Here is a 12,467-nt window from a genome sequence, read left to right on the forward strand (position 1 = left end):
CACCTCAGTGTCTTTCTTGTAGTGAGGGGGCCCAAAACTGAACGCAGCACTGGAGGTGGGGCCTCACCGGTGCCGAGTACAGGGGGACGATCACTGCCCCTGTCCTGCTCACCGCACTGTTCCTGATACAACGTACTACGAAATGGCAGTTTTCCATAGTGAGGGGAAAACACCGCACTATTTCCAAATACCTCCACAGCGCTGTGGCTGCAGAGATGCGGGCGCGCTGGTAGGCGCTCTGAGGCCCGACACCTGCCCAAGCGCACACATCCCCCCGGTACGAGGCACCCGGCCTAACCGCCCCCCTCCAGCGGCGCCCGGCGCTGAGGGGGCAGTGGGGGGGTGGGTGGGATGGCCGTGGCCGTGCCCTCAGCCAGGCAGCACCTGCGGCAGCCGGGCCGGGAACAGCGATCCCGCGGCGGGCTGAGGCGAGCGGCGGCTGGCAGGAAGCGGCGGTGCGGGCCCGCCTCGGCCCGGCTCCGCCTCTCGCCCTGGGAGGCCGCGGCTGCCACACAGCAGATGGAGGCGGCGGCGCGCCACGGCCGGTGTGTGGCGGAACCGGCCCTTCCCTCCCGCGGGCGGCGCCATTTTACCCCCTCCCCCCCCACACCGCAACCCGCTGGCGGCGTGTGCGCCTCAGCGCTGGAGCGGCCGCCGCTGCTCTGGTGGTGGCGGCGGCGGCGGCGGCGGCGGGGAGAGGGGGGGGGAAGAGGGAGAGAAGCCGGCGGTTTTCGTCCCCCTCGTTTCTTGCCTCGGTCCAGGCAGCGCGTGGAGGGGAAGGGACGAGGTTCAGTTCTTGCCCCTCTCTTTCCCCTTTCGGACGGCCGCACACGGGGGTGGCGGGGGGGGGGGGGTAGGGGGGGAAACTGGGCAGCACCAAGCCAGGCTGCTCCTGCCTGCCTGCCTCCTTTCTTCCTTCCTTCCTTCCTTCCTTCCTCCTTCCCTCCTTCCTTCCCTCCCCTGCACATCTCAGCCTCCTCATCCATCCCTCCGGCCCTGGGGGTGAGCCTTTGAGTGAGTCACCAGCGAGGGCACGCAACGAGCATGGTGCTGTTAAGCCACCTTAGCCGGGCTGCTTGGTTTTGGGTTGTGGTTTTTTTTTTTTTTTTTTGTTGTTTTTTTTTTTGCGGGGGGGCCTTCAGAAATCGTAACCTTGGTGGGTTCCAGTCAGCGATCCGCTTGGCGGGAGGGGGCGGTGGGGGGGTTTGCCTGCGGGGGGTGGGGGGCTCCTGCTGACTCCGTCAATGTCGGTGTTGGGTTTGTGCATTCGGTGTTGAGTTCGGTTTTGTGAGCAGCAGCCCGCGACGCGCAACCACCATGGGGGCTCTGCCGGCCGGCAGCCTGGCGAAGGGGCTCCTCCGCGTCAAACCCCCCATCGGCTCTGGCATGGAGGCCCGAGATGGCCACGAAGCGGCCCTGGCTGTCACCCAGGCGGGGATGCTGCCTGGCACCTGGCTGCTGGCCCTGTCCCGGCCCCGCGGCCGCCCAGCCGTAGGGGTTTGGGTGGACGCGCTAGGCCTGGGGTTACTCGCTGCTGGGAGGTTGCAGCGAGCGGCTTTTGCTGTGTTTTCGCTCTCGCCTAGGTTTCCTCGTGGCCCACGGTGTTGTTGCACGTGTTGGACCCGGCCCTGTTAGTTTCGTTGTCTTGCAACTGATCTGGAAGGTGTTTCTAGGCGTAAAGTTACATGGCAGAGGCCGGGCTTCGGCCTGCGGTGTGCCATGCGCCGTCGGGAGTTACTGATTTCGTGTCGCTCTCATGCTGTGAAAAGCTTGTAATTTTTTTCTGGAGGAAGTGGATTTTATTTATTTTGCATGAACAGGTATGGTGGTTTATTAATAGGGATCCTGTAATATTCCTTATAGAAATTAATAGTCCTTACAGAAATTACTGGCAGATGCTAAAAACCTATGAATAACAGCTAGTCGAGAATACTCTGTGTAGGCTTTGGATGGTTTTGCCACTTGCTAACTATATTTTTGTCTGTCTTACGTACCTATCAACTGCTTGTAAGTTCCTAGAGATTATACAAATGAATGCTTTGCAGTCTATGAATACCAAGCACAATAAACATGCAAACTATTTATTACTGTGTATGTGAAGGGGAGGGAAGAACTTGATGTTATGGACAGCCAAGTTTGCTGTACAGTGTTAGTATTAATGATTTATTGAATCTGTTTCAAGGTTTGCAGTGGTGTTGGTGAGACACTTAAATTTTCTTTTGAAGTCTTTGACCTAACTGCCACATCATTCTCTCCCTTGGTACAGGCCTCTCTCTCCCTTTGGCTTAAGGCACTGCACCCTGTGCAGTGCACCCTCCCTTTCTCCCTTTTTGCATCTCTTTCTTCATTGTTGGCCAGATTCGAGTGTCATGGAAGGCAGCATCAGTCTTTCTGTGAACTTTGGTGGACTTTGCACAGGCTCATATTTGCATGTTACAAATAAGCAAATCGGATTTTATTTTAGTTTGGTTCCTTTCTGTCCTGTGTGTTGTTGCTGTATAGATGGGAATGCTGATGTTAAAAATAGCATTTCCTACTGTAGCAGTATTTATTTATGGTTTTCTGACAGCTCCATTTCTGTGAGTCTTGTGAAAGTATGAAAATGTTAGGTTTCATTTAGATAAAGAAATTCTTAGCTGTGATGATTCTGAAGAAGAGTTGAGGTCTAACCAGGCTGTGCTAAAAAGACAGGAGGGAAAACTCAGTCATGTCTCTGAGACGTAAACAAGAAATCCTCCTATGCTTTACTGGCATTTTAGTCCTGGTTTTCAAATATACGGACTTGGAAACATTGCTTAAGGTTTTACAGGATTCAGTAGCCTTTAGATTATTTGCTAAGCCTCTGAGTGTCATAACCAACTGAATTACTCTCATGGGCTCAATTCTGAATATCACAGAATGGAGCTGTCTGAAATCTGATTAGTCAATTAGTAACTTGTCAACATAAGCAAGCTGTAATTTAGTAAGCTACAAGTGTCTTAAGAATTACTTACATATAATAGTCTAGAGCAACACTGAACATCATGCATGTTGTTATTGCTGTTCTGATGTGATGCCCTCAAGCAGTGAGACCAGCTAGATGGTGTCTTTCTAGGTCATTATTTCAAGGGTGTTTTAATGCATTAGGCCAAACCCAGACAGTGTAATTATACCATAGAAATTAATTGAGTTGGTGCGCTTGCTGCAATTGTGAAATATCCAAATGTGTAGATATGCAAAGTATGTAAAGAAAAGGAAACTAGTTAGTCCTATGTTCTGATGGCAACAGGCAGTAGTGACTCAGTTACAAACTTATCTGGACCTGATCAGAAAATTGCATGTCAAAGGTACTGAAAATTGTATTGATTAGGTCTGTAATCTGTGTTTCAGATACTTGGCATTCGTAGTGCTACATGTAATCGTTATTAATTTGAAGCAATCTTTGTACATTTTCATTTACAAACTAATGCAGAGTAAATTTCTATTTATAAATAATCTTTGGCTTTTCTCTATCCCTGTATTTTGCGTATGTTTGAAGTATTACATTTGATTACAATCGGACATCCACAGAGTCAACTACAAAGCTTCTAGTTCACACAGCTCCTTAAACTGTCATAGAAGAAGTAACAGTAACGGTGAAAAAAAGGCCAAGAGCTTGTACGGAAGAGGTGGTTTGAGGCACCCAGGTATTGGCCTAACTTGCTAATGTCTCTCAGCTATATCATAAGAATTATCAATACAGCTCTCCAACGTTAAGTGCTTTTAAAATTCAAGTGCTTAAATAGAGAAAGATGCATTTTCAAGTAAACAAGAATACATTTTAGCAGAAACCTATTGGATATCAATAGGTGTGACTGTGAGATCTCTGAAAGGGGTTGGTGTCCTGAATGTTGCTAACTGTTAGACCTGCTTATTAAGAACAAATTTTAATGGTTGTAATGTATATTAAAGCTGTGGCTGTTTATTCCTGTAGTTTTTCTTGTGCTGGGTATTGTGCAAATAAGCAACAATGGAGGTAAATATTTTCTGCTCTAGAGACAGTTCAGCAATAAGAATTGGAGAAAATTCTTATAATCTCAGCTATGTATTTGGCTAGTCATTCTTGATTAGGAATTTTTGATACGTACATTGATCCCCTAACTTAAGGACAGCAATGGAGCAAAGTATGAAATTCCTGATATGACAGAATATTCAGTTAAGGTCAGAATGGAATTATATTATGAAATTATTCTAATTGTATTTCAAATATAGAACTAAACACAGGTCAGGGTGGTGAAAAAGGAGGAGGACTGATGTAATTGGTATGATAGGTTGGGAAGATAATGCCATCTTGAAAGGAGTTGAACAGATGAAGGCAGGTGAAGGTCTAGAGAGGAATTCTACCCAGGAAAGTAAAGCTAATGGTAAGAAGGTGGTAAAAACGTGGTTGTACTTTATGGAGAATACAAGTGCATTAGCAAAACCTTAAATTTTAAGTTACTTTAGATGGGAGCTAAAGGTAGATGGGAACCATGATGACTAATGGGTTTTCTCGTTGGCAAATGAGCAGTAAAACATACTGGCAGAACTAACTTGACATCTGCGTATTTATATAGGAATGTCTTACTCTTCAGAAAAAGCAAAATACTGAGTAAGTTACAGGTTGCGGTCTGTTCATCTTTGCATGCTGGAGTCAAGTAAGTGAGTTCCTAACGATTTGAAGTTGTTTTATTATCACAAGAGTTGCAAGCACACCTTATATTTCTTTCACTGAAAACTGTCAGTGGTTACCGCAGGAAGGTCACGGTTGCTACATTGCTTGTCTGTGCAATTATTAAATAATTGATATGGAAGATTCAGAGTACTACTAAAAAAATGCATTTTGAAAAAAATAACTACTAGTCCAAACAAAATTATGGTTACAGGAGCCAGATTCAGGAAACTATGGAAACTTTGCTGTTAGTTACAGGTTGTCTGGTCTCTATGCTGTTTTGTTAAAACATTTTTAGGAAGGAAGAAGAAAGTCATTGATGCTTAATTTGCAGTGCCATTAACCGTTAAATATGGCATGGAGTTCTGCAAAAAGTGCTGCATGTTCAGTTCAGAGGGAGGTGGGCATATACATTAGATTCATTTTTCCCTGCTTTCTTGGTTAAAAATAAATAAATCACTTCTGGGGAAGGACGGAGCTCTGATTAGACTCAAGTTAGAAGCTATGAGAAGTGTTTGTAAACATTTCCAGATGTGGAGGCATACTTCTCATGTAGGATTATGCTGTACGTTTCTCAGTCTCAAATAGTTACATCTACGTATTAATATTCTTTCAGTAGTCCAGACCGTTCTGTGGTCTGTTTCAGAAGAGGCTTAAATAACTGTCATGTCTAACTCATGGATGAACAAATAATAGCTTAAAATATGAGGACGTGCGGAGTAATTTTAAGTAAAATACAGTGGTTGTTACACAGAATAGAGTCTGAAGGTTATGTGTTAGTCTGTAGTTGGTTAGTGACTCTTCTTTCCCTGCAAAGTCAGTGAGAGAGAGTTGTGCTTTAATTTCTTCAGTAAAATTCATGCTCAAAGATACTTTCTTATGAGATGTAGAAATGTACATTAAGGATTATTTTATCTCCAGGGTTGTGGAACAGGACAGTTGTAAAGATAAAATTGATAGGATGCCTTTTATTCTTTGAACCAAAACCTATGCTTACAAGTATTTGAAAATTTGTTTTACCCTTTGTTATTAGACCTGTGTGTTTCTTATGTAACTTCTGACTGAGTTGTGTTATAAATGGAAAGGGGTAAATGATGTTCAGTTGTATTCCTTATATTTGTGGGGGCTTCCCAAGCATGTTTCATTCCAAGAAAGAGTGTCACGGTTAAAGATGAGATGCATATTTGTCTTGCTGGTGAAAGCTGTGCTGTACATTGACAGCTAGAAGATGAATATTCTTTCTTTTGTTCACTTTAAAATAAAACTATTGTAAGCGTCTAGTCTATCAGGTAATAAATGGAAGCAGCAGTAGCAGATGTAATGTGTTATCCTGAGCATGAATAGCGCATGCATTCTGTTTTGTGATGCTTTGTTAATTAATTAAAAAAAATAAAAGAAAGCTGAGATTGCATCCCTAGCTTTGAACAGTATTATTGTGTGCAGACCTGATGCAGATGTGTCACTGCCTGCCCACAGATTGCTTCTAATCCTGGGTTTGGTCTGGCTGTTCCTTGAAAGTTTGTGCCTTTGCTTTATCTGCTTGGCTTTTAAGAGGCCATGTTTCAGGAATACGGAAGTTATCTTACTGCCTATAAGCAAAGTAATTTCTTTATTGTTACACAACAAGCTGGTTTTTTTTTTTTTTTTTTTTTTTTTTTTTTTTAACCTGAACAGGTTAGAAGATGATAAAAGAGTTTCATTATCCTTTTTGAATCATTAATTTATTGTAAAATCTAGGTCATCTGTACATTGTGCTTCTCTGAGACTGGTTAGAGCGTTTCTAGTTCCAGCCTGCTTGACCAGCTAAGGAGAACTTAAGGCCTTAATACTCTAGTGGTTTAATTTTCAGTTATTCCATGCTACTGGGAGAGTGGATAATCTGCAAAACAATATATGTACTCCAGTATTTGGTTATGGTTTATTGTTTGTTTTTTTTTAACTTTTTTTTTTTTTGTAATTTTGAGCATACACTTAGAAAGCCAGTCTTGCATGTGTTCAGCAGGGTTTATGGTCATGTTTGTGTTTTTTAAAAGAAGTGCACTAACAAAAATCTGTATTTCCTGCAGTTAATTAAGTTCTTACATCTCCAATCCTAGAAGACTGTTATCTTATACTCTCTTGTCTGTTGCTAAGGCCATGCATGCAGTAAAATAATCGGTGGTAACAGACTAGTTAATCTAATTACTCTAAAGTAGAGGGTGTGAAAACAAAAGCATTGACTTTAATTTTGTGTTAATTCATAGTCATCTTGTCTTATTTCCTTCCTGTTTTGTATGGGTTTATATAAATGAAAATATGTCAGTCTCTAAATTTTTGCATGATTTCAGGTTATGCAAAATGTATTTATGAAACGCAAGAAAAGAGGACTGATGAAGTAACCACACTAGATGTGTTTGATGAATTAATCATCCTAACAGTAAATTCTGCTCTAACGTATGTAGGCACACTGCTTTTTTTGGTAATTCTGCACCTTCTTTAGCCTGTAACAGAGACATCACATCTGTGAGACTCTGCTTTTGTTTTAAACTGACCCAGTTTAGACTTATGTCCCTATTTTTTGTTGTTGTTTTTTTTTCTTTTGTGTCACGTGAAAGCTGTAATAATATTAATGTTTGCTCTTCCTGATTGAGTTTAGATCAATTATTGAACAGGAATATTGGAGGACTGTTCTGTAGCGACTGTTTGGATGCACCCTTCTTTTACATCCTAGTGTGACATTTTGACAATGGTGATTGGTGAAAGTATTTGAGTAGTATTTCAAAAGACAGAGGTGTTGACTGTGTGTATGTATATATTTTAGGACTGCCTATGGATGTCCCAAATGATATGAAATAGCTCGGAGATTTGGTGCTCTACAGTTATGGGCTAGATGTATAGCCTGTATATTAAATGCAAGTTGTAGGAGCTTTAGAATTTCAGTTCTTACATATCTCTATTTGTTCTTGAATAAATAGATGGCTTATACAAAAGCTGTATTGATTGGACAACCATCAATGTGCGTTAGTATTGCTTGGTAACTTCATGGATATGAAGGATGGGTATGAAACCAAAGTCTGGCCAGGTAGCTTGTGAGAAGGATGGGCCTAAACTTGACAAGAAATGACAGAATTTGTTTCCCTCAAAGGAGAAGTCTTTTGTTCTGCTGATTCATATGGAAAAAGTAGTGTTTTCTGTTGTGACTCTTTAATGTAAAAGACATTTGGGATTACAGTAGATGCTTTTAAATAATTATATTAAGGATTATATATACCTTTGAATGTCTCTTTCTATTATACATTTCATTGCAATATTTTAATTATGGGAAAAGAATTTGTAAAAGCTGGACCTATTTGGACAGGAACTCATAATTACTAGTCCAAACAGTGTTAATCAGAAGTTATCATCTTCTTGCTAAAGTTTATGATTAAAATACAGCATGTTGAAATAATCTGTGACCTAATCTGAACATCTGAATTCATTTTGTAGAATATGGCAAACAGCTGCATTTCAGTTTGGAGCTAAAACAAATACAGTATATTGACCCATTGAAGATTACAGTAGGCTTTTCAGTTCCATGTTAGCTGTACTTATTGAAGAAAATTGATTTGAGAGTGCTTCTACTTTTGAACGATTTTTTTTTTTTTTTTAATGTCCGGAAGAAAGGAAATAGAACATAAGGACGATGGGACTTTGATGTGTAAAGAAGTTAATTATCTAAACCATCAAACAAAACATGGGCTGTGGAAGTAATTACTGTAAAGGGTCTGACGAAGCCTGACAATCTGTTGGTTTTCCATGTCAAGAAAATGCTGTACACCTGCTTGATTTGGAAGTTAAATTATTTGGTTGCAATAGGAAGACCAAGTTTTTAGTGAAGCAGTACCTGATAAGCTTTCAGCTCTCTAACCTACTGATACTTACACAGATGTACAGCCCTCCAAGTTTTTTTTATTTAAACTGTTTGTGTCCACTTGGAGGGTAGGAACCTTAAAAACTATTTACTCTAGAATAGGATATGCGTGAATAACAAATGTTACTCTGTGAGGAGGCAACTATGGAACTGTGTCTCATGTTTTTGGGGAGAATGTTTCATAAATTAGCAGAACTGAACCCCATGGATAAAGAAAAATGTCTGCCCTGGATTTAGGAAAAAAAAAACCAAAACAACCAAAAAAACCCCTTATGTTTTAAATGCTGTAGTAAGTTGAAAAAAAACCAAACCCAAACAAACCAAAAATACAAACTTAAAAACCCCATTAAGTATTTGTATATTATTCAGTTTTTAAAGTTTAACGCACATATGATTGATATGTCTCAGGATTTTTTCTACAGCTGTTTTAGAAAGTATGAACTGAGGCATTCCCCTTACTACTTTCTCTAGGGTCTGGGTAAAATACAGAATTTACAATGTATTACTTGATATTTAGGGATATTGATACAGTGATACTGGAGATATATATATATATATCTACTAAAATTAATTGTAATCAGTCCAAATCAAGTAATGAACAGTAAAGCACAGAAATTTCCCAGTCTTTGGGCTGTTCTGGGTACCACTGCAGTTCCCTTTTTCTCCCTTCCATGTACTCTGTTACCTTCCTTCATGTTATAGGTGTTTTTTACTTTTTTGTTTGTTTGTTCGTTTTTTAACTTGCTAATTTGACTGTTTAGATTATATGACTCTTTGGTAACTGCTGATTATGACAGGATCCTGCCAACACTTAAGCCTGGTGTGTAACTACTCATGTGATTAAAATCAGACTTCAGTGGGAGTGAACTTGTGATTAAAGTTACACATGTGCGTAAGTGCTTGCAGGATGGGACCTAAATTAGAATCTGCTTGAAGATGAACAGGGGTCTCTGAAAATCTACTTGAAAGCATTGATAAAAAACCATAAGCTTATATCTAAATGCATGATCATCTTACTGTTTTTTGTTGTCCATCCTCATGCTGTTATGTTGTTAGCCTTTCCAAACAGTAATTCTTCTGTTACTTTTTGAAAGTATCTTATGCTTTGTGTTTAGAGTATTACTAGTTTTCTTAAACCAAAGCATAATATTTGTGATTGAGTGCAATGCTTTTAATGGCATTTAATATAAATCTGGTCATGTACTTTTAGATTGCTTTTTAGAAAAGAAATCTATCTTAACTGTAAAACTTAAAAGTGGAGAAAGGTAGGACCTCTTTAGAGGTCTTACAGCAAAGCAAACTATATTAACATATGGTTTTCATTGTCAATACTACTGCTACTACTAATAGTACAAGAAATGAGCACTAAAACTCAACTGTTACTAGTGTGCAGCAAACTAGAAGAGGAGGAAATGTAGTGGGAATATATTCTGTTTATCAGCAGACTTACATAGTGTGTACAGTTAAAAAAATTATTGAAGGGAAAAATTAAACTCCAGATTCTGTATTTATAGAGTTTTCCATAATTAGATAAATTTTGATTTGTCAGTGTTTTAATAAGTGAAGTTATTTTTGAAAATGAAATTATTTAAAGGCATTTGACTTGCCTTTTATTAAAGAAGAAAATGCAGATGTATTAATTCATAGAATAAGAGTAGAACTGTCCTGGATTTGGTTTGGAGTTTTTAATGAGAAGTTTGTATAGAAAAGCCATAAAACATTTTGTAGAAAGACATGACTAAAGGCACTGTAAGTATTATGATGGCGTTCAGGTCCCACTCTTTCTAACGCATTTCTGTTTTGAAGACTTAGGTAATATGTGTACATAAAGCAGGTGTTTTAGAAAGGAAGCTTCTGATCTTGGTGCTCACCGAGTTTTATCTGGCTGCATCCGAGATTCGGTTTTACACCTCTTAGTCTCAGTGGAGACAGTATGGATGTGATTTGCTAGTGCTTGGGATACTGCAGGAATATGAACGGATGTTTTGCGTATCAAGATACTGGTGTCTAGGAATACCAAGTATTCCAGAATAACAGTGTTTTTATTTTAATATTTTTCCATTGTTGCTCCTCGGGTACCTTTACATGGGTGGCTGAGATGGTATTTTTAAAAATAGCACACATTTCCAAGACTTTAGTTGCAGTAAACATCAACTTCCTTATGTTTTCTAGTGTCTCAGATAGACTCCTTTTGCATGTAGTCTTTGCATTCAAGTCTACCCCAAAATCTTTTCTTCCTTTTTGAATATCTAGTGTGAAGCATATGAATGCTCTCTTTAAAATAAAATACAAGCATTTTAAATGCTGTTATTTCTTTATTTACGCAGATGAGCAGCACTGTGGCTAGCCCGATGTCAACAATTGCCTCTTCAAGCGGTGGAAGAAAATCGACAAGCTTTACACCTGAATTGCAAAGTATGATGTAAGTAATCAGTCAAAATATCTAGTAATATCTACGTTTGTATGCATCTTTTAGTTGGTTTATTAGAATCCGTGTATCAGGGTGATGGGGAGGAAAGAGCAGGTATTAGTGATGGAGCTGTTAGTATTTTATTTCTGATTTGTAGAACGTTCAGAGGCAAGTTAGATAAAAAACATATGCTATATTGAAAGGAGAGAAAGTCCTGAGTAAAGAAATGCATTTTTAATATTACTTTAGAAGTCATTAGAGACCTGTATTTCTCAGTCCTTCATCAAAAAAAAGACCTGTTTCCTGTTGCTTATTTAAATAAATATTTTGTATTACCATCTTTCAGTGCTAATACAGAGAAGCAGACTGCAGAGATCTAATATTGCTGATGAAAGTAAGATATGGAACTGTTGTAAATATCTGGGTTTTGGCAGATAAGAAGTAAAGTTGTTAAAAAGAAGTTATTTGTTGTTGTAAATTAAGAGTGGACTCTCAGAAACTCACCTCTAAGCTGTGATGTGATATATGATTTTGTAGTTCACAACTTCTAAAACTTTGAATGTTATTTAAACAGGTGGATTTTATCAGTTTTAAAGATACTTGCGTAATCAGAAGGATTCCTTCTGTAGAGAAGTCTTTATCTTGACTGGTAACTTACTACACTGGGCTGACTGCAAATCTTCATTTTGTAGAAAGCACCATATATATCAAAAAGTTTCACCTGCCCCTGTGTGGCATTTTTTCCCCTTTCTATGTGTATCCAAGACACTGCCCTGTCAGGATGGGGCCGGGGGCAAAGTAATGAGCTTGTTTCCCTGTGGATTCATTTTCCTGATTTGTCAAACTCTTCAAAGAATATTTCAACTTAGAGCTAAAAGGTATCTAACCTCTAAGGCTGCAGATAGCTTGGCTGTAGTGGCTCATGTCTAAATAGTGCATTTTTTCAAAATATATGATTATGAATGTTACTTATGGGTTGGGGAGAGGATGCACACTTGCCAATTGCTGAGGTCAGCTGCATGTAAAAGGGAGCTTTGCTTTTTGAAAACTTGCAAAGTGTCTGACAAATGAACGTAGGGAAAAACCCTTTAAGAGTTGAACATGAAACAAAGGAAGCTAGTCCCAGAGTACTGAGACGTAAATCCATGGTTTCAAAAGATAGTGGGTAATCATTGGCTCTTTTCGCTAGTCTTGGCTCTGAAAGACTGTCCAGGATGTTGTTTAAGACAGGATGAGGTAAAGTCGGATGAACTTAACAGGGAATTCATTTTGGGCTACTGATCTTTACTTTGGCAAGATCATTGAAAACACCCAATATTTGAGAGCTTCTCTTTACTGTTTTGCTTCATGTTTTTTTTTTTTTAATTAATTTTTAATCAGCTATATAAAAATCAGAATAGTTACAACATGCACTTTCTGACCCGTAGGTGGGTAACTATGTTTTAATGACAGGGAATTTTTTTTTGTTAAAATTATGAATGCATCCTGACTGTTCCAAT

The 12,467-nt window shown here is 39.5% G+C and overlaps 1 protein-coding gene across 1 annotated transcript in view; it reads left to right on the forward strand.

Moving 5' to 3' along the window:
* Nucleotides 1–673: 673 nt before the first annotated feature.
* The window catches only part of SUPT3H (SPT3 homolog, SAGA and STAGA complex component), a 296,183-nt gene continuing 284,389 nt past the window's right edge, over nucleotides 674–12,467 (forward strand). The window contains exons 1-2 of the mRNA XM_082480803.1: nucleotides 674–787; nucleotides 10,886–10,980. Of these exons, the coding sequence (XP_082336929.1) occupies nucleotides 10,886–10,980 (95 nt within the window). The 5' untranslated portion in view covers nucleotides 674–787. The remainder of the gene's footprint in view (nucleotides 788–10,885; nucleotides 10,981–12,467) is intronic.

This window comes from Vanellus vanellus (genome assembly GCF_965231255.1).
Source record: "Vanellus vanellus genome assembly, chromosome: 3".
NCBI classification, from domain to species: Eukaryota; Metazoa; Chordata; class Aves; order Charadriiformes; family Charadriidae; genus Vanellus; species Vanellus vanellus.